The sequence below is a fragment of the Bos indicus genome, chromosome X, assembly GCF_029378745.1.
Source record: "Bos indicus isolate NIAB-ARS_2022 breed Sahiwal x Tharparkar chromosome X, NIAB-ARS_B.indTharparkar_mat_pri_1.0, whole genome shotgun sequence".
Classification (NCBI taxonomy): domain Eukaryota; kingdom Metazoa; phylum Chordata; class Mammalia; order Artiodactyla; family Bovidae; genus Bos; species Bos indicus.
In genome coordinates, this window is record NC_091789.1 from 133,572,590 (window position 1) to 133,595,388 (window position 22,799).

General features: G+C 43.9%; 1 protein-coding gene across 1 annotated transcript in view; it reads left to right on the top strand.

The window, feature by feature from the left end:
* Nucleotides 1-11,050: 11,050 nt before the first annotated feature.
* The window catches only part of MAP3K15 (mitogen-activated protein kinase kinase kinase 15), a 145,615-nt gene continuing 133,866 nt past the window's right edge, over nucleotides 11,051-22,799 (top strand). The window contains exon 1 of the mRNA XM_070783981.1: nucleotides 11,051-11,618. Within this exon, the coding sequence (XP_070640082.1) occupies nucleotides 11,255-11,618 (364 nt within the window). The 5' untranslated portion in view covers nucleotides 11,051-11,254. The remainder of the gene's footprint in view (nucleotides 11,619-22,799) is intronic.

A 22,799-nucleotide genomic window follows, 5' to 3' on the forward strand; every position in this document is an offset into this window, starting at 1 on the left:
ATGGTCTATTAGGTTAAACCATAAGGAATTGACATTTGTAGGTCAAATATGGTTGGATAAGACTTTGAGTTTCAGTTCAAAGATGTAGAGAGCTGCAGGATGTCCTTCCCATGCTTCCAATAAGAAAGCTAGAGAGACTGGAAAGTAAGGGAGAACTAACTAAGTTTTCAGAACAAACAGCCATTTCAAAATCTGGAGAGACATAAGCACTTTTTTTTTTTCTGAGACATGGGACCTGAGCATTTGCTTACCAGGGACAGAAGCCACCAGATACTATGGAAATGGAAAAGAATATCAAAGTAGAAAATAGAGCAAATTTCTTGAGGCTTAGTGTGGTCTAGCTTGAGAGAAATGGCAACCCACTCCAGTGTTCTTGCCTGGAGAATCCCGGGGACGGGGGAGCCTGGTGGGCTGCCATCTACGGGGTCTCACAGAGTCAGACACGACTGAAGCAACTTAGCAGCAGCAGCTTGAGAGCATGATGCTCCTGGGGAGAAGGGTTAAAACTTTTTGCAGACATTTCCTCCAAGAACCCCTCTTGGCTCTTACAGAGCGGATCACAGAAAATCCAGAGAAAATTTATGGTGCAGGGTTGGAAGTACTGGCTTAGGAATCACTGAGAATTCCAGTCAGACCCTTCTCCCTTAAAGAGCAAAAGGCTTATTCTGCAGCAGAGAGGACATGTCAAAGGGCACTGGTGATATACCACCACAGTTGGAGGAATCAATTCCACTCAGCCTTGATTCTCATCTCGCCTAAAAAACCAAAGATGTAATCTTCAGGGAGAAGGGCCTCAAGGCTGTTGACTGAGAATGCTGTTGGATGCCCACTGTATCTGGGGAAAGAGATGGAGGAGGGGCAGAAGCAAGTGTGATGAAACAGGCTTAGATTGTTAGAGACACTCCACCATGCCCCACGAGCACACTAACAAGTCTCTGGAAATTACAACAGTGGATTACAGAAGGGAGAGCTGTAAGAGATAGACTAGGGAACAGCACAAAAGGAAACCCCAAAACCAAGAGGAGGGACCAAAAAAGATCACTAGAGGAATTTAATATCTCTGATGTCTATAGACACAACAAACTTCAGCATGACCATGGTATCTACTGCCTTATGCAAGATGTGTGGCTTTCAACCAGAAATCACAAAGCATGCCAAAAGGCAAGGAAATTCAATCTGAAGAGACAAAGCAATTATCAGAATCAGACTTAGACATGACATGGCTGTTGGAAGTATCAGAGAATGAATTTAGAATGATTATGGTTACTATTAATATGTTAAAGGCTCTAATGTGAAAAAAGTAGATAAGATGCAAGGTCAGATAGGTAATTTCAGCAGAGATGGAAACTGTAAGAAAGAGTCAAATGGCTAGAAGTCAAAAACAGTAACAGAAATGAAGAACGTCTTTGATGGTTCATCAGCACTTAAATATTTATATTTACTTGAATAAATATCAGGACTGACAAAGATAAGCAGAGAAGGCACAAATGACCAAATCAAAAATAAAACGGAACATCATTATGGATCCTGTAGCCATTAAAAGAATAATAAAGGAATACTATGAACAAGTTTATGATCATAAATACAACATATTAAAAGAAATGGATCAATTTCTCAAAAACCACAAAATATCAAAATTCAACCAAAACAAAATAGACAATCCTAACAATCCTATAACCACTGGGAAAAAGAAATTGTAATATAAAAGCTCTGAAAAAGAAACCCCCAGATTAAAATGGTTTCACTGGAGAATTCTATCAAATATTTAAAGAAGTAACACCAATTTTATGCAGTCTTTTCTAGGAAATCAAGAACAGAACACTTCCCAAATCATTTTTGAGGCTGGTATTACTCTGATGCCAAATCAAGACAAATATAGTACCAAAAAATTGAAAACTGCAGGTCAGTGTATCTCATGAACCTAGATGCAAAAACCCTTAATAAAATGTTAGCAGACAAAATCCAGCAATATATAAAGAGAATTGCACACCACACCAAGTGGGATTTATTCCAACCACTCAAGTTCAACATTCAAAAATCAGTTCATGTAATCTACCATATCAGTTGGCTAAAGATGAATAAATCATATAATCATATCAATTAATACAGAAAAAGCATTTGAAAAAAATCCAATACCCATGCACAGTAAAAAAAATTCTCAGTGAACCTAAAATCAAAGGAAGCTTCTTTAACTGGATAAATAGCATCTACAAAACTTATTGCTAATATCTTACTTAGGGTCAAAGTCCAAATGCTTTCCTTTTAAGACTGGAACAAGGCAAGGACATCCACTCTCACTGTTCTTATTCAACATAAAACTGCAAGTTCTAGCCATAGCAATAAGGGAAGAAAAAGAAATAAAAGGCATAAATATTGGAAAGAAGAAATAAAACTAATCCTTTTTGCAAATTACATGTTTGTCGACATAGAAAATCCCAAGGGAGGCAAAACAAGAAACTGTCCTGAACTAATATGTGGGTTCAGCAAAGCCATGTAATAATACAAATGCAATGCACATAAGCGCTTGCATTTCTCCATTTTAACAAATGACCATGCTTGCTTCTAAAAAATTAAATACTTGGATATAAACTTAATAAATATGTGCAAGATCTGGATGCTGAAAATTAGAAAATTCTAATGAAAGACATCAAAGAAGATTGAAATAAATGGAGAGGAATACTGTGTTCATAGATTGGAAGATTCAGCATAATATATTTTCAAATCGATCCATAGGTTTATGTAGTTCCTATCAAAAGCCTAACAAGGTTTTTATAGACAGAGACAAGCTTATTCTGAAATTTATGTAGAAAAAGGCTCTAATTTAGCTACAACAGTCCTGGAAAAGAGAAATACAGTAGTCACTATATACAGTAGTATATACAGTATGTATATGTATATATATATACTATATACAGTAGTCACTCATCCCATGGTAAGGGCTGCTATATAGCCTGCTCAGTAATCAAGGCAATGTGGTATTGGTGGAGGGATAGATACATAGGTCAGTGGAACAGAATATTGAACCCAGAAATAGATGCACACAAATATGCCCAATTGTTTTTTCACAGAAGTGTAAAAGCAATCCAGTGAAGAAAAGAGCCTCTCCATCAAATGGTGCTGGATCAATTGAACATCCAAAGGCAAAAATGAACCTTTATCTAAGCCTCACACCTTATATCAAAATTAACTCAAAAATGGATTTTAAATGTAAAATGTAAAGCTATGAAACTTTTAGGAGAAAAAAGGGAGAAAATCTTTGAGCCCTAAGTCTAGGGAAATAATTCTTTAACTTGGAATCAAAAGCACCATCCATAAATGAAAAAACTGATAAAGTAGGCCTCATCAAGATTAAAAGCTTTTATCTGCAAAGCAGAAAACAGACTCACAGACATAGAGAACAGACTTGCCAACGAGGAGGTGGGGAGGGAGAGTGTTGGACTGGGAGCTTGGGACTAGCCGATACAAACTATTATATATAGAATGGATAAACAAGATCCTATTGTATAGCACGTGCGCATGTGCTAAGTCGCTTCGGTCGTGTCCAGCTCTGTGCGAGGCTATGGACCATAGCCCACCAGGCTCCTTTGTTCACGGGATTTCACAGGCAAGAATACTGGAGTGGATTGCCATGCCCTCCTCCAGGGGATCTTCCCGACTCAGGGATCAAACCCGTGTCTCTTACATCCCCTGCATTGGCAGGCAGGTTCTTTACCACTAGCGCCACCTGAAAAGCCTATAGCACAGGGTCTTATATTAAATATCCTGTAATAAACCATAATTGAAAAGAATATGAAAAAGAATTTTTTAAAAAGATTAAAAGCTTTTGCTCTGTGAAAGACCCTGTGAGAATTAAAAAAAAGCTACAGACTGGTAGAGAAATATTTGCAACCCACATATCTGAAAAACAACTCCTATCTAGAATATATAGAGAACATTCAAAACTCAACCATAAAAAAACACAAACATTCCAATTAGAAAATTGGCACAAGATATGAATAAACATTTACCAAGAAAGATAAATGGCAGAAAAGCACATGAAAAAGTGTTAAACATCATTACCCATTGGAAAAATGCATATTAAAACTACAATGAGATTTTACTACACACCTATCAAAATGGCTACAGTTTTTTAAAGTGACAACACGAAATACTAGTAAGGATGTGGAGAAACTGAATTGTTTATACTTTGCTGCTGGGAATGTAAAATGGTGTAGTCACTTGGGAAGACAACTTGTCCGTTTCTTAAAAAGTTAAACAGGCAACTACCATATGACCCAGAATTTGCACTCCTAGGCATTTATCCCAGAGAAACGAAAACTTATGTTCACACAAAAAACCTATACATAAATGTTCATCATAGCTTTTTTTGTAATGGCCCAAGACTGGAAACAAGCCAGGTGTCCTTCAAAAGGCGCATGATTAAAGAAACCATGGTGCATCTCTACCTTGGAATAGTGCTCAGCAATAAATAGAAAGGACTACTGATGCAACAACTTGGATGAATCCCAAGGTTATATACTGTATAGTTCCACTTATAGAACATTCTTGAAATGACAGAATTATAGAAATGGAGATCAGATTAATGGCTGCCAGCAGTTAGGGATGGGAGGTGAAAGGGCAGTCAAAGGGCAACAAGAGGGATCCTTGTAGCAATGAAACTGTTCTGTATCTTGACTGTCTTGATGCCGGTATCCTGGTTTTGAGAGCATACTATAGTTTTGCAAGATGTTACCATTGGGGCAAACTGGTTAAAAGCTACACTCAATCTCTGAAGGATTTCTTGTATATGATAAAAGAATCATCAAGGTGGTGGGTAGCCTGGAAATTATATCATGGAGAAATGACTGAAAGGTGTGGGAGGGGGTAGCAGTACTTAGCTGCCATGTGGAAGAAGGATTAAATTAGAATAAATGGGTGGAAGTTATAAGAAAAGATTTTATTTAAATATATGGAAGAACTTTCTAGAAACTATATCTGTTTAAAAAATGAAATGATGGAATTCTGAATATCTAGAGATTCTGGCCTTGCTGTCGCTTGAGCATGCCAGGACGCCTTAGGGCCTTTGCACTGGCCCTTGCCTCTGTCTGCAGTGCTCCTCCTGTACATATCTGCATGGCTAACAGCTTCATCTCTTTCCAGTTCTTCTTCAATGTCCATTTTAAGTTAAATGAGGGCTTTGGTTCGTTATATCATCCTCCTCACTCCAGGCCCTAGGCTGATGAAGCAGGTATCATCTGGAACGTTTGTGGTAGCAGAAAGTTGATGGCAGAGAGGAGAGAGTTCTGGAAGGTCTGGTACCAGAAGCAAGATGCTCATTTTCAAAGTGAGGCTGAGAAGTCCCAGAAAAGAGAATTGGAAATTAGAAGAGTATTTTGGAGAGAGATCAGTGCGCTGGTGAGTTCCTCCCTGCCATTGGGCATCTTGGAGGGTTGCCTACTATTCACTAGGAGCCTAGGAAAAGGACTCAAAAGATGGCTTGCTGCATATGGCCCAAGAAGTTTTCAGGACCTAGAGGACAAGTGTGGAGTGAACGGTATGCATTTTCCCAGGATAAGAAACCCATGAGTGGGGTTGTCTCAGCCCCTCTCCCTACACCTCCATCTTGGAGAGGTGGCTGGTAGGGTAGAAGGTGGAGAAGCCAACAGTACTCCTTCTTTTCCTGCCGCAAGGGGGCAGTCTGCAGCAGGCCTAGAGTAGAGAAGGGAGAAACACTTTTCTTTTTAATGTTTAAAACTTTTAAAAAATTTATTTATTTAACTTTTGGTTGCACTAGGTCTCATTTCTGCCAGCAGGCTTCTCTCTAGTTGCAGCGAGTGGGAGCTACTCTTCGTTGCAGTGCACAGGCATTGCGGTGGCTTCTCTTGTTGCGGAGCATGGGCTCTGGGGCACGCGGGCTTCAGTAGGTGTGGAGAACCAGTGTCCCCTGTATTGGCAGGCAGATTCTTAACCACTGGACCACCAGGGAAGTCTAATGTTAGAACTTTCTCAGTCTCATCTTTAAAAGAATTTTGGACTTTTCCAGAAAAAAGGTTGCAAAAAATCACATAAGGAGCACGACACAGGACAGAGATCCTGGAGAAAGGGGGAACAATAGAACCCTGTAATTTCCCAGCTTAGTGGCCTGAGAGAGTTTCTAGGCCATAGAAGAGAGAAAGGGCAGTCTAGGGAGCCTCGGGATCATCCCAAGTTGATGGAGCTGGAATGCCAGTGAGGCCACGGAGGCTCCAGTTTGCATTTTGGAGAGGAGAGAGCTACACCAAGTTCTAGAGGTGTGTAGATCTGGAATGTTCAGTAGAGTACTGACCAGCGCTTGGGGGTAAAAAAAACATTCAGGGCTGGGGCAAGAATTACCTGAATGGATGAGAGGGAACAGTCCTTGGAGGTCCCACAGGACCCAAATAGTTTGTTTCCACTGGCCAGAATGGAACAACTTCATAAATCATAGGATATCGTGTAGAATTAGGAATGGCATTGCCTCAGTAGTGGAGATTAATTAGCCTTAGTCTAAAGTCTGCTCTGTGTGTGTGTGTTAGCCACTCATTTGTGTCCAACTCTGTGCGACCCCATGGACTGTAGCCCACCAGGCTCCTCTGTCCATGGGATTCTCCAGGCAAGAATACTGGAGTGGGTAGCCATTCCCTTCTCCAGGGGATCTTCCCGATCCAGGGATTGAACCAAGGTCTCCTGCAGTGCAGGTGGATTCTTTACCCTCTGAGGCACCAGGGAAGCCCCAAAGGCTGCTCTGATCCCTCTTAAAGCTTAAAAACAAGCCTCAAAAGGATCAAACTGTTTTTTCAAGTAATTGTGTCCCAGGATAAAGCTCAAGAATATTTATGAAAATAAAAGTAAAGTGAAAGTCATTCAGTCGTGTCCAATTGTTTGTGACCCCATGGACTATACAGTCCATGGAATTCTCTAGGCCTTTCCCTTCTCCAGGGGATCTTCCCAACCCAGGAAATATAAAAGAATATTTATAGGAATATAAAAATGTCTATATATTCCTATATAGGAACATAAGAATATATAGAATATTTATAGCAATATAAAAATACACAGTATTCATTAAAGTAAAATTCACAGTGTGTAGCATCGAATAAGAAATCACCAGGCATGTGAGGAAACAGGAAAACATGACCCAGAATGAGGAGAAAAACCAACCAATAGGAAAAGATCCAGTGATAAAACAGATGATAGTATTCATAAACAAGTATGCTGCTGCTGCTGCTAAGTCGCTTCAGTCATGTCCGACTCTGTGCGACCCCATAGACGGCAGCCCACCAGGCTCCCCCGTCCCTGGGATTCTCCAGGCAAGAACACTGGAGTGGGTTGCCATTTCCTTCTCCAATGCGTGAAAGTGAAGTGGCTCAGTCATGTCTGACTCTTCTCGACCCCATGGGACTGCAGCCTTCTAGGCTCGTCCGTCCATGGGATTTTCCAGGCAAGAGTACTGGAGTGGGGTGCCATTGCCTTCTCCGATAAACAAGTATAGTAAAACAGTTTATTATAAATATATTCTGTAAGTTCAAGAAGGTGGAGAGCACATGTAGGACTAAAATGGGACTGTGCCTGGTATCACCAATGGGTGGTCGATTTAGGGGGTGACTGTCAGTTCAGAGATTGCATGTTCCATACCTAATGACTTTCCATCCTTATCTATCTGTAAGTGCTACTCTTGTTCCATCATATGTTCCATCTGCAGCATGTTTTAAAGGGAAATAACTTATTATTCTTAATAAATCTTATGAAGTCCACATTTTTCTCTTAATATACTTGTTCACTCATGGTGTATAATTAAAACAAGCTGTGAGTTTCACCTATATTCATAAACTAATATCTTACACACAATTTATGCTTAATGCTTCATCTATTATGTTTGATTTTTTGTACTTTATGGCGGATTACAATAATCTATCCATACAATATTTATAGTATCTATACACAGGTATATCTGTCTATAGCCATATCTCTTTATCTATTTATAACATAATGGCAGGGACTTTGGCTGTCTTGTTCACTCTGATAACCTCTGCACCAAGAAAAGTGCCTGACACATAATAGATGCTCAAAAAATTCTTGTTGAATTACTGCATATGTTAGAGTTTTCCCAAATACATTTAATATAGTGCAAGCTGGTTGTTTCCCTTTTGTCATTATGTACTTGGCCCTCAGGTACAATGTATTTTCTTAGGAGAAAAGGATTAAGATTGCCACTCAAATGGTAACTAATTTTTTTTTCTAGAGTCAAGGAACTAACTTGTAGGACTATAGTTGGTATGAATCAGTTCAGTTCAGTCGCTCAGTCGTGTCCGACTCTGCACCCCATGGACCGCAGCACACCAGGCCTCCCTGTCCATCACCAACTCCTGGAGTCCACCCAAACCCATGTCCATTGAGTCAGTGATGCCATCCAGCCATCTCATCCTCTGTCTTCCCCTTCTCCTCCTGCCCCCAATCCCTCCCAGCATCAAGAGTCTTTTCCAATGAGTCAACTCTTCGCATGAGGTGGCCAAAGTACTGGAGTTTCAGCTTTAGCATCATTCCTTCCAAAGAAATCCCAGGGCTGATCTCCTTCAGAATGGACTGGTTGGATCTCCTTGAAGTCCAAGGGACTCTCAAGAGTCTTCTCCAACACCACAGTTCAAAGGCATCAATTCTTCAGCACTCAGCTTTCTTTATTGGTATGAATAACCAGTCTAAAATAAGATAGAGGAAATGAGAAAATCACCTAGATTTAACCTTTAGCTACAGTATCTCCACTCTATTCTTCAACTCCCCATTCCAGTCCAAATGACATCTCTCCATTGAGGCAAAGTATTTTCCAGGGTATGTGCTTAGTAAGGGGCAGGGCAGAAGTAAGAACGGAACAGTTGTTCAACTAAATGGAAAAGACTAATCCAGAACTTTTCAGTTTTCTCATCAGTGGGGCTGGAGCAGGGGAGGTAGGAAGGACATCAGGAGGAGGGACTTGGGTATGTTTCAAGCATTCAAATTATTGGAGACAATGAGAAGGTGGGCTGTGTGTTCCACCTGTGGGGAAGATGCCTGTTAGCCAGGTCCTTTACTCCACAGGGGTTGCATTTAAAGAAAGATATTATTCAAGCCAGAATTCACAACTCCTATGAGGCTCACTTAGTCATCAGGGCCCAGTGAGAGCTGGAAGAAACATGGGAAGATTGAAGTGTGGCAACAGCAGGATACTGGCAAGCAATTGTGAAATGGGCATCTCTGCCCTTCTGAAGGCTGTGCCAGTCATTGAAATAATCTCAGATGAACAGGCACATTAGGAAAATTACTATTATTATGCATTGCAAGGTTGCAAAGAAAATGTGTCCTTTTATAGCATAGTATTTTTAAAAAGTCTTAGAAATGTTGAAAGTTTTCTCTAGCTTTCCTCTTCCTAATTCTGGTTTTGGTGTTTTTATAGTTTTCCTTGGAGCCCATTTTCCATTCATTGGCCACAAAAGAGGGTGCACACTGACGTCACTTGTGAAATTGCTAATTTCTATCAGGCCAGGAATGAGGATTTCTCCAAAGATTTATGCTGGCAGTTTCTGCTTCCTGTTAGGGGTGAAGTGGAGGAATGGACCATATTATTACTGAAACATGAAGAAAAGGCAGAGTATTATTTTATAAGTCCTATTTTCCTTGTGTCAAAATGGCTTGTGATATGCTGCAAAGGACACTGTCAAGAACATAAAAACATAGCCCATAGAAGAGGAGAAAATATTTGCAAATCACATATCTGATAAGGGACTGGTATCCATAATATATAAAGAGCTTTTGCAACTCAATAATAAACAGATGATTACCTTATTTTTAAAAGGGCAAAGGGTCCAAACGGACTCTTTGTCAAAGAAATTATGCAAATAGAAGATAAGCACATGACAAAATGCTCAACATCATTAGTCTTTAAGAGAAATGCAAATCCAAATCACAGTGGGCTATCACTTCATTCCCAGTAATCAAAAAGATAATAACAAGTGTTGGTGAGAGTGTGGAGAAGTTGGCATTCTTGTCCACTGCTGATGGAAATATAAAACCATGGAACCACACTGAAAAGCAGTGGTAGTTTCTCCAAAGCTTAAATATGGAGTTGCCATGTGATCCAGAAATCCCATTCCTAGGTATATACCCAAAGCAAATGAAAAGCTTTATCCACACTGTGTATGATTCTATTTATGTGAAATGTCCAGAATAGCCAAATATACAGAGACAGAAAGTAGATTAGTGGCTGCCTGGGGCTGAAGGGTATTGGGGAAGGTGGAAAGAGACTGGTAATGGGGACTTGGGTTTTGGGGGGTGTGCTGAAAATGTTCTAAAACTGAGTATGGTGATGGCTGCTCAACTCTGAGAATAAACTAAAAACCATTTAAATGGATTAATTGGATGGTTTGTGAATTATATTTCAATAAGTTGTTACTAAGGATTTCCCTGGTGGTTCATTGGTTAAGACTTCACCTTCCAGTGCAGGAGGTGCAAGGTTCAATCCTTGGTTGGCAAGCTAAGATCCCACATGCCTCACAGCCAAAGCGTAGAACGGAAGCAATACTGTGACTAGAAATGGTCTATAGGCCAACAGACTTTGATGCTGGTGCATCATGGTGCTTTTGTCAAGGTCACAGTGAGAGTCAGGACGAGCAGCCTCCAGGGCATGGGCTCAGAAGGGCCCTGCTCTCCACATCTGGGGACACGCAGTACAAAATCAGAAGTGTTTTAAATATGCATCTTCTCATCTCGATTCTGAGTTAAAACTACATCTGTATTTAGTTTGGAGTTGAGTATTGACATCCAACCGGCGCTTTGAAAGAGCTTTTTTTAGTCTGTTTGAAAAGCCCCAAATTGTTTCGAGGGAAAAAATCGGGACCCCGAAGGCTGGAGCGATGGCAATAAACAACAAAATCTGCAGTTCGTGAATCCGCCCTTCTCAGAGCACTGCCCGGGGGACGCGGCAGGGGGCGCCCGGCGGGCTCCTGCCCCGCCGCCCTTCCCAGACCTCCCCCCGCCTTCCGAGGGCCCTGACGTCCCCGCCCCTGCCTCCAGCCTCCCGCCTCCCGCCAGAGCCTTCAAAGGGCGCTCGGGGGCTGCGGGGCAGGAGCTTCCGCGTGCGACCCAGGGGCCTCGCCGTCACCTGTCCGTCGCGGGGCCACCGGCGGGCGCTGGGTCCCCCCAACTCCCTTCCCGCGTCCCGGGAGCAGGTGCTGCCGCCGGCCGCTCGCGCCGAGGTGGGACCAGGAAGGGCGCGCCCGGCGGCCACATGGAGAGCGGCGGCGGGGCGACCCCGGCGGGGGCGGTCGGGGCGGCGGCCGAGCCCCCCCAGTGCCCGCTGCCGCCGGTGGGCGAGGGCGTGGCGGGGCCGCCGGGCCCGCCGGGCCCGCCGGAGCCCGAGGGGGCGGCCGAGGGCGCGGGGGTCGGAGGCGAGGGCGGGGGCGCGGGTGGGCCGCGGCGGGCGCTGCGGGCAGTATATGTGCGCAGCGAGAGCCCCCAGGGCGGCCCCGAGGCGGGGGCGCGCCAGTGCCTGCTGCGGGCCTGCGAGGCTGAGGGCGCCCACCTCACCTCTGTACCCTTCGGGGAGCTCGACTTCGGGGAGACGGCCGTGCTCGACGCCTTCTACGACGCAGGTGAGGCGGGTCCCCGCTCTCTCCCACCCCACTCCTCCCAGCTTTCCTTAGCACTCGCGCCGCCATAGCACCAGCTCCTCCCTATCCTAGCACCCCCTGACAGGACCGTCCTACCTTTTGGGGAGGGGAGAGTAGGGGGCATTGCACCCTTTTACAGATAAAAAACAGAGACCCCTGGCATTTATATTTCTTTATTCTTCAGTTTTCTTAAACATCAGATGATCCAAGAAATAGCCTATGACCCAGACGAGGCCGAGTCCCCCTTCCCACTACGTATTCTACTCTTACTTTCTCCCTTCTATGGGTCCCAACCCTGGCTCCACATTAGAATCCCCTGGGGGAGCTTTACAAACTACTGTTGCCCAGACTAATGACAGCGGAACCTGAGGCCTCAGGATTGTTGAATGCTTCCCAGGTGATTCCATTTTGCAGCCAAGAATGGAAATCGATGTTACAGTGGGGGTAGAGGTGCATCTCTTGGAACTATCCCCCTGTTCTTTTTTTTTTTTTTAAGATTTTTTTTTGGTGTGGACCATTTGTAAAGTCTTTATTGAATTTATTACAATACGGTTTCTGTTTTATGTTTTGATTTTTTGGCCATGAGGCATGTGGGGTCTTAGTTCCCCCACTAGGGATTGAACACTGCACCTCCTGCATTGAAAGGAGAAGTCTTCAAGACTGGACAGCCAGGGAAGTACCCTGCCCCACCGTGTTCTTTTGCACACTTATCACAGCTGTGCTGTACCACCAGTGTGGCAGATGTATTTTGTTCTTTCTTGAAGCATTCCTGGCTTCAGGATCTCCTCCATTGCTGGAATGGGACCCTCAGCTCACTCAGCCTTAAATCCGTACTTGTGGTTGGCATGAGTTCCTCCAGGTATAGAACGGATTATTGCTTGGCTGTTTTCCTTACATAATCTTTAGAAGCTATGTGACAAGACTCTGGCACTTGGGTGACATTCACAAACACTGCATGTGAGACAGTAGTTTACCTGGGAGCCTGTGCCTTGGTTTCTCCATGGGTCAGACAGGAGCACCATGCCTGCCCTAAACCCAAAAGCACCTGAGAAGGGAAATGGAGAGTCTCTAAGGTGCTGGCCAGACTGTGCTGATGAGGTGGTGAGCTAGCTTTATTACCGTTCATTCTTTGCCAGGATCTGTTTTCTGCAGAGCAAATGCTCCCCAGATGGAAGGGGGGCAGGGTAGCAGGCTTGTTCAAACAAGTGGCAGCTGGGCCCTTTGAAAATGCTCCCTTGACTTTTCTGACCACTCGGAGTTGACTTCAGCACAGCATCTTTTTTAGAAAAGTTGTTCAGGAGCCCACTTCACTGGGAACCACTCGGTTTTCTCAACTTCTGTTCATTCTCTTCTGAAAATGAAGTTGAACAGACTCTTCTCTGAATGGTTAAATGTCCCTTTGACCATTAGGCACAACTGTAGCCTCCTGCCTGCTGGTGCTCTGAAAATTGGCGTGCAGTGGCTTTGCTTCTCTGTGGTGTGTGTGGGGGGTGTGTGTAAAAAACAAGCCTCATCTACTACTAGAACTGCTTCTGTTGGGTTGGGTGTGATGGTTCATTCAGGCAGAGATCTTGGGCTTTCAATTCCAGAGCCACACAAAGAGCACATGACCTTTTCCTGTTCTGGGTCCTGATTGCCTAGAATTTTCAGCTTCATTATGTACCCCCTTTCGTTGACCTGGGCCTGGTCTTGAAAAATTATTTTTCAATACATCACGATAACTAATAATTTCTTCTCATAGGTTTGACGAACAGTATACAAAACTCGAGTAAATGGGTTCATGGATTTAAACAGACGCCCCCGCCCTCCCACCTTCCACTGGCTTCCTAATCTCTGCCATTCACACAACATTTTGGTGTCTCCCCCAAAAGATACAAATCTGTCACTTGGCTTTGTAAAATTTCTAAAACCTTGCTGTCTGATATGTTAGCCCCTAGCCACAGGTGGCTTTTTACATTTAAGTTAGTTTAAATGCAATAAAATAAAAGTTCCTCATTTGCATTTGCCACATTTTGAGTGCTCCACAGACACAGTGAGGAGAGTGTTTTCCTCATCGAGGAAGGTCCCATCACATGGTGCTGTTCTAGAAAAATGCTTGTAGGAGAGGGGAACTACTCAACTATCCTAAGTGTGTTTGGGGAGATCATAGATGTGAAATTGAAGCCCTTCTGTCCCCTGTGTCAGAGCAAGTCAAGGCTGGCTTGGATCCTGTTTCCCGTCTCCTTGTGCAGTTTTCTGTAATCCTTTGTGGGTCGAAAACAGAGGTTATGTCACCAGTGCCTGGGTGATTTGATGGGCTGCAGGAGAGCCGTCAACCTGCAAGGGCGCATGTGGGCACTGCTTTGAGAGACAACCACTGCAGGCCACGAGGGCTGAGGAGCATCTCAGTGGCTTTTTTTTTTTTAATTATTTATTTTTGGCTGTGCTGAGTCTTTGTTGCTGTGTGCTTTTCTCTCGGTGTGGCAAGTAGGAGCTACTCTCTAGTTGCAGTGCATGGACTTCTCACTGTGGTGGCTCTTCTTGTCGTGGAGAGCACGGGTCTAGAGCTTCAGTTGTTGCAGCTCCCGGACTCTAGAACACAGGCTCAATAGCGTCTTAGTTGCTCCACAGAATGTAGGCTCTTCCTGCACCAGGGGTCAAACCCGCATCTCCTGCACTGGCAGGCAGATTCTTTACCACTGAGCCACCAGGGAAGCCCTTATCGCCTTTTGTTTTTGTTTTTTTTTTAATTATGGCAAAGTGTATGTAACATGAAATTTGCCATTTTAACCATTTTTCAGTGTGCATTTCAGTAGCATTAAGCGCAGTTGCCCTGCTGTGCAGCTATCATCACTATCCATCTCCAGAACTTCTTCATCATCCTGAACAGAATCTCTGCACCGCTTAATAACTCACAACTCCTCACTCCCCCAGGCCCTGGTAAGCCCTGTCCTACTGTCTGTCTCTATGAATTTGGCTGCTCTGGATGCCTCATGTGAATGGACTCATACAGTATTTGTTTTTCTGTGTCTGCCTTATTTCAGTTAGCATGATGTCTTAGGGTTTTGTGAATGATGCTGTCATAGGTGGATAAATTTCTGTTCAAGTCTCTGCTTTCACATTTTGGGGTATATACCTGTACATGAAATTGCTGGGTACAGTATGGTAATTCTGTGTTTAACTTTTTGAGGGACATTCTTTTTGCATTAACAGAAGTGGTGGTCATCTCTGTGTACCTTTGACCCACAGAAGGACCCTTTTTTTTTTTTTTTTTTAACATCCATCCTCAAAGACGAGAGTCTCAAGTTCAGTAAAACTATCAAATTCAGCAAATGGGGATCCATCACTTGATTACTTCTAGGATTTGGAGAGAAAAGCATATCTGGTTTTTTGTTTTATAGGAGAAACCCCTTCTTCTGGATATGCCTTGATGCCTTTTGTTGCGGTGCCCATTTCGGTACTCTAACAGGATTCGTGATCATGACTTTGGCTGGCATACTGTTGTGTTGGGTATGTTTGCACCGAGCAGCCTCCCTCCTGGGGGTCCTCAGTGCTTGTGAACATACCGAAAACTCAGGCATCCTGCAGGAAGGAAACCTGGGTAACCCTGTCTCAGGGTTTCTAAATGTTTCAACCAGGGAAACTGTTCTCCCACAATGCTGCCATTGGGTGCACTTATAGTGTGAACTCTTAGACTGAGCTCTGGCCCAGCAGAGCACAATGCCTGTATCTCCTGGGAATGCACTGTATTATTGATGTAGGTGTCCTCTCCAGCTAGTTTCGTTAATGACCAGTCTAAGGACCTACACCTAGATGCTGGAATGGAGCTGTCTTGAGTTAGCTATTAACTGCTCAGATGACAGAACAGCCCCTTTGCTCAGGCCCAGGGACTGGGTGAGCTTCCCATTCTTGGTGTGTCTGGCTCTGCCTACCCTCTGTCCACTCTGAACCCCACTTGCAAACTACTTTCCTGACTCAGGGGCCCTGCTTTTGATTTTTTTTCTTCAGCAATGTTCACAGTGATTTTAAACGTGGAGCAGTATTGCCACCTGCAACAGGAAATCCTTGCATTTCCTGGACATTGATTCAAAGACCAAGACATCAGTTTCCCAGTTAGTTTTTTGACTTTCATGATTCCCTTGTTCTGGCAAGAGTCATTTGGAGGATACGAAGTGTGGCAGAGCTAGCTGGGGGGTCAGGAGATTGATTTTGCTCATTGTTGCTGGGAAGTAGGGACTATGTTTTCTGGCACCCATTGAGTCTATTATGGGATGTTTAAAGCTAGCTTTGGCCAATGAAATGTGAGTATTAGTGATGTCTGTCACTTTCGGTCAAGGCATGGCTTATATGTAGATCTTCACATACTTTCTCATCCCTTTCTGTGGTCTTCATGGGGACCTTGGAGGCTGACTGTAGAAGATGACAGTTGCACGAGATGGAAGGTACCTGGAGCCCTGAACCACTCTTTTGAGGACAGCTGTTGGACCAGGATCATCCACTTTTGGATTTTCCATAAACAAGAGAGAAGCTTTTATTTAGTCAGGTTCCTAAGACTTGGGGTGGTTTTTTGACAGTGATAAGAGAGTACCACTTGGATTATGAAAATATAGCCCAACAGCTAGAAAGTTGTCTCCTAGGGCATGCTTTTCCAAGAGAAAGCCAAGCCATGTATCATCTCATGTAATGGATTGTCACTGGTAATAATATATGCCAGTCATGGGGCCCCTAACTGTGCTGCTGTGGACCTTGAAAATAAAATGTAAATATTTGGACCATCAGGTTCGTGCCAGCAATGGGAGGAGACATTCTAGGTTCTTTCCTGGTTTCCCTGGTATTGGAGACAAGGTTATTTTTTCCTTCTGATTAAATGATACTGTAGTGATTCTATTAGTTTGTATCTAACAGTAACATTGAAATTTTTGCAACAAAAAAGAACATAAAATGGTTTAAAATAAGGCCAGCTCTAGTTCCATTCACTCCCCTTCATGTGGGTTGTGTCTTGCTTCACCTTCCATGATGTTACTCATAAATTCATTAGCTTGATGCGTTGTGTAGCATGGAGAGTACCCAAGGCTTCCATAGATGTTTCCACATTGCCTGGTCTCCCCTGCAGTTAGCTGGGCTTTTTGTGGTGAGCGCTGGCCAATGGAATGTGAACAGCGTCAATAAGTGTCACTTTGAAAGCAGCCGAGTCAGATGATACACCACCACCATTTCTCTTTGCCTCTGTCAGGACAAACTTGAAGGCTGTGTGTTCAGGATGGTAGTTAAGCCCCTGAAATGTGGGGGATTTGTCTGAAGTAGCAGCATAACCTAGCTCCTCCTGACTCAGATAGCTTGCTGTTCCTTCTGTTAGAAATGTTTGCATGTTTCTCTGCTAACTTTAATCCACAGGTGCATTGGCTCCTGCTTGAGAAAAAGACTTGCTGCTAAGTCACTTCAGTCGTGTCCAACTCTGTGCGACCCTGTAGACGGCAGCCCACCAGGCTCTCCCGCCCCTGGGATTCTCCAGGCAAGAACACTGGAGTGGGTTGCCATTTCCTTCTCCAGTGCATGAAAGTGAAAAGTGAAAGTGAAGTTGCTCAGTCGTATCTGACTCTTAGCAACCCCATGGACTTAAAGATGTCTTAATACTTCTAAGAATTTGGTACACACTCTTTCTTCACTATTCTGGAAAATGCATAAAGTTCAAAGGAAGACAGACCTCTGGGACACATGGCGGTGTTTTTTCTAGAATGTGTGTCATCTGTACCTGCCCAGGAGACTGGCCACATCTATTTCCAGCAGAATGCAAGGGCATGAAATCATCAATTTAGCAGTTCAAGTCAGAAATCTAGGAATCAGTCTCGACTCCACCCTGTCCCTCATTGCCAAATCCAACTTATTGCTTCCAAATGGTTCTCAAACCCACTTCACTTCTCTGTGCCTGCCCCCTGCCACCATCGTGGTCCAAGCATTGGCTTCTCTCATTCAAGTTACTGTCAACAGCTTTGTACCTGATCTTTCAAGGTTGGGCCAGTCTTGGTGGATTCCAGTCCATGTCATCTGCTTAGAAGCCACTGTATCCTGGCAGCCTCTGCCACCTGGCAGCCCTCCTCTGTCCCAAACCCATTCAGCCTTCACATCTCAGGTCTTCAGAGAAGCCTTCATGGCCTTCTCTCCCTGTCTGTTCATTGTGTGCACACTGTGGTTTTGTTTCTTAGCAAGTAACACAATTGTGGTTACATGATTACTGACTTAATGTTAGATGTTCTGACAGTGAACTCTTCAGTGACAGGGAACCAGATGCAGTTTTCCTTGTGACTCTTTCCTAGGATTATCCATCCGGTTCCTTTTTAGACTAAATCTCAGTGGACACAGACAACACTTGGTTTCTCCTGTTGAGATGAAGCAAGATCTGTCAGGGACTCCCAAAAGGAGTCAACGTAACTCCTTGTAGAAACCATGTCGAAAATGGTGGCCAGGCCTGGATACAGTGCGGTTGTGATTTTGTTAAAAACTAAGAGATATCCTAATGACACATTTCTGGATCTGAATCTTTCTCCTGGGTGGTACCTATGAAACAGAAGAGACTGGAAGAACTCTGGACACACTGGACTGGAAACAGTGGTTTGGACTGTGTGCTGTGAATACTAATTCTTGTTGTTTGTCTACATTTTCTATAATGTTTATTTTCTGTGACATGAATGTGATTTTAAGGAAGTGCAGTAGGAGATTAAAGATGCAGTTGTAAGTCAGAAGCCTTTTTCCACTCTCCCTCCCTCCTGACTGGCTCAGGCAGCAATGATTGTATGTCCAGGGACCACAGCACATGAGCCCCTGGCTGGGCCTCAGCTAGATTTAGCTGCTGGCTTGCCCATGGGGGCCCTTCGCTGACCCTCCTTCCTTTTGAACCACTTTTACTGCTACTGACTCAGCCTTGAACCTGGAACTTTCCCCAACTCCTAGTCATGTGAACTGGCTGATGAAAAGCATCACACCGGTAGCACTGAACTGAGGCATTGCTGTGGGAGCCTGGAGTACGTGCAGTGGGTAGATGGATATTTGGGGGCCGGCCTGCTGTGTTACTGGCTGTATATTATTTGTTACAAGGGAAAACACATTTTCAATTCCCAGTAGTAAATTTACATGTTTTTGGAATACAAACCATAACTGTCTTTTAAAGCCTCCTAAGTATCAGGCTTTGAGAGAGGTGCCATGTAAATCTTGGGCAGATAGTACAGGTGGGAGATGACTGAATTTCTGCAAAGCAAGCTGGAAAACTTCTTGTTTCCCAGTCCCTTGAACAGGTTTTGAGCTCTTGGGTGTGACAGGGCTTGGCAGAAATGCCTGGTGGTTACTGGGGCTTGGCTGGTGGTGGAGAGTTGTAGAGCAGACAGGATTTGAGCTGTGGCCCTTGGCAAGAAGCAGAGTTCACTCAGGAGTTGGGGTCTGTGAGAGGGCAGCCCAAGGGGGAGGCAGAGTTGGACACAGTGGTGGAAGGGTAAGCAGGAGCATTCAACATAGAAGATTTTTTTTTCTTCTCTTCAGTGTTTTTAATTATGGTAAATTTCAAGCATGTACATTACCCAGCTTCAACAATTATTAACATTCTGCCATCTTTTCTTCTTGACCTCGACCCTCCCCTCACCCCTTCCTTGATTTCACTTTTAAACATTTTTAGTATAGAATGTCGGAGAAGGCAATGGCACCCCACTCCAGTACTCTTGCCTGGAAAATCCCATGGACAGAGGAACCCGGTAGGCTGCAGTCCATGGGGTCTCGAAGAGTCAGACATGACTGAGCGACTTCACTTTCACTTTTCACTTTCATGCATTGGAGAAGGAAATGGCAACCCACTCCAGTGTTCTTGCCTGGAGAATCCCAGGGATGGGGGAGCCTGGTGGGCTGCCGTCTATGGGGTTGCACAGAGTTGGACACGACTGAAGCGACTTAGCAGCAGCAGCAGCAGCAGTATAGAATGTATATGCATTGTAATGCGCAAATCTTAGTTGTACAACTTTGAGAAATGACTAAACCCAGGTAACCAAAGCCACTCAAAATATAGTTTCCATTTGCCCAGAGAGTTCCCTCATATCCCCTCCCATTCATTCCCCTTTCCACTCCCATTCATGGCCCCAGATAATGACTGTTATGCTGTCACTTTAGATTTGCCTTTTCTAGTGGAGAAGGAAATGGCAACCCACTCCTGTATTCTTACCTGGAGAATCCTATGGACAGAGAAGCCTGGCAGACTACAGTCCATGGGGGTGGCAAGAGTTGGACATGACTTAGCAATTAAACCGCCTTTTCTAGAGTTTTGTTAAATGGACCGAGACAGTGTGTACTCTTCAGTATCTGACTTCCTTTACTCAGCATGACATTTTTGCAATCTGTCAATCTGTATTGTTGCATGTTATCAGCAGTTTGTTCCTTTAGAATGCCAAGTGCTATTCCACTGCATGAATATTGGTTTAGCCATTCTCCTGTTGAAGGGCATTTGGGTTGTTCTGAGTTTGTGAAATAGAGCTGCTGTGGACATTTGTATATAGGTCTTCTTGATGGCAAATGTTGTCACTACTTTGGGGTAAATACCTAGGAGTGGAATGGCTGGATCAAAGGGTGTTGTTGTTGTTCAGTTGCTAAATCTTGTCCGACTCTTTGCGGCCCTATGGACTGTAGCCCATCAGGCTCCTCTGTCCATGGGATTGTCCAGGCAAGAATACTGGAGTGGGTTGCCATTTCCTCCTCCGGGGGATCTTCCCAACCCAGGGATCAAACCCAAGTCTCTTGCATTGCAGGCAGATTCTTTACCCTCTGAGCCACCAGGGAAGCCTCAGATTCCAGATCAAAGGGTAGGTGTAAGAAACTTCCACACTTTTTTTTTTTTCAAAGTGGTACCATTTTATATTCCTTGCACCAGAAGCCACCAGAGTTCTGGCGGCTCACAACACTTTGTGCTAGTGAGCTTTTCTATTTTGGCCCTGCTAGTTGGGAAATCGGAGAAGGCAATAGCACCCCACTCCAGTACTCTTGCCTGGAAAATCCTATGGACGGAGAAGCCTGGTAGGCTGCAGTCCATGGGGTCGCTAAGAGTCGGATACGACTGAGCGACTTCACTTTCACTTTTCACTTTCATGCATTGGAGAAGGAAATGGCAACCCACTCCAGTGTTCTTGCCTGGAGAATCCCAGGGACGGGGGAGCCTGGTGGGCTGCCGTCTATGGGGTCGCACAGAGTCAGACATGACTGAAGTGACTTAGCAGCAGCAGCAGCAGTTGGAAAATGTGGTGGTTTCTCATTGTGGTTTTAAGTCACCTTTCCTTGATGATCAGTGATGTTGAACACCTTTTCATGTGCTGTTTGGCCATGCAGATACCTTCCTTTGTGAGGTGTCTGTTGAAGCTATTTACCGTCATCCCACTCCCCACCCCACCCCCACACTGGGAGCCTGCCATTTTAACCACTCAACCAGCAGGGAAGTCCCCATTTACTGATTTAATTGCATTGTCATCTTATTATTGGATTAGAAGAGTTCTTTATGTGTTCCAAGTTCAAGTGTTTTGTCAGTTTATTTTCTGAACATTTGGTCTCATACTGTGACTTGCTTATTCATCTACTTGTGATATTGGATGAGCAGAAAATTTTAGTTTGGGTTAAATGTAATTGAGGATCTTTGCCTGTTAAGGTTGCCTTCTGTGTCCCCTCTAAGAAATCTTTGCCTATTTCCAGGTTGTGGTCTTGGAGCTACTCTTCTTTGTGTTCTTTTAAAAGCTTTTTATTTTGAGCTTTTACTTTGAGGGCTGTGATTCATCTCAAATGAAGTTTGACACAGGTGACTTTGGATAGACCCATCCTGATACCTTGATTTAAACATCTGGGAGATGAGCCTTGCCCAGGAGGAGTACTCCAGGCACTTTGAGTCTGGTTGGCAGGACCATGGCTGCCTCCCTTTCATCTCACCATCCAGGAACATATATGAAAGGCAGGTTGTCCTTTAGGCAAATTGCCTTTCTGACTTCTGGAGTAAAAACTGACAAAACAGATCCATGATGAAACTTTGCCAACATATGTTCCATCATCGTGTTCCACTGGGCCCGGCAATGTGAGTGTCAGAGGGCAAAGAACATCTCTGAGCCCCATTTAAAAAAAACTGTACGTAGAAATTCCAGCTGAGTGCCCTGAACTTAGTAAGTGCTCAGTGAATGTCAGTCCCACATGTCTTTGCCTTCTTGCTCCCAGCGATAAACACATCAGAACCTCAGTATGGAAGGAAATGTGTATATTGAAATAATGAAGACTGGAGACTCAAATCCTTTGGACAATAATCACATTGTAGGGTCATGTTACACTCCTGCAGTTGGTAAAAAATAAATTTTTTCCCCTAAGTTTTGAGGTTGGAAATTCCATCGTAACTCTGTTCCTTGTCCTGTGCTCCAGAATGGAGGTGAGGAGAAGGCACAAAGCCCTGCTTAGTGAAGAGCTCTTGATTGTTTCTTTCAGTTGAGGTATAGAATCTATACAGAAAAGGGTACAATCCTGTGTACTGTTCTATGAGTTTTCACTAACTGTATGGTAACTGGGGTAACCCGGTACCTGAATCAAAAAAGTGAATGCCAACAGCAGCTCAGGGTATGACCACTTCTGTTTTCCTGCCTGGCCAGGAATAATAACTGTCTCTCTAGGTTTGTTCATTCATATAAATGAAATCATATAATACTAGGTTTTTGGTGACTGTCTTCTTTCACTTAACGCCTTTTCCAGATTCATCCATGTTGTGGCATAAGTCAGTCCTTCATCGTCTTTTTATTACTGTCCTGTGGATATACCACATTGCATTTTCCCATTTTTCAGTTAGCGGGTGTTGGGGCTGTTTCCAGTTTGGGCTGTTGTGAATAATGCTGCAAGTTGTTGTGTGGACATATCTTTGAATTTCTCTTGGGTTTATATCTAGCAATGGGATTTCTGGGTCATATGGTTAACTCTAATGTTCTTTTAAGAAGTTTTTTATTGTGATAAATAAGCACATCATGAAGTTGACCATCTTAATCATTTCTCAGTGTACCATTTAGTAGTGTTAAGTACATTCATATTGTTGTGTAACCAATCTCCAGTGCTTTTACACCTTACAAAACTGAAACACTGGACCCATTAAACCATGATTCTCCAATGCGCCCATTCCCCAGTTACTAGTAACCACCATTC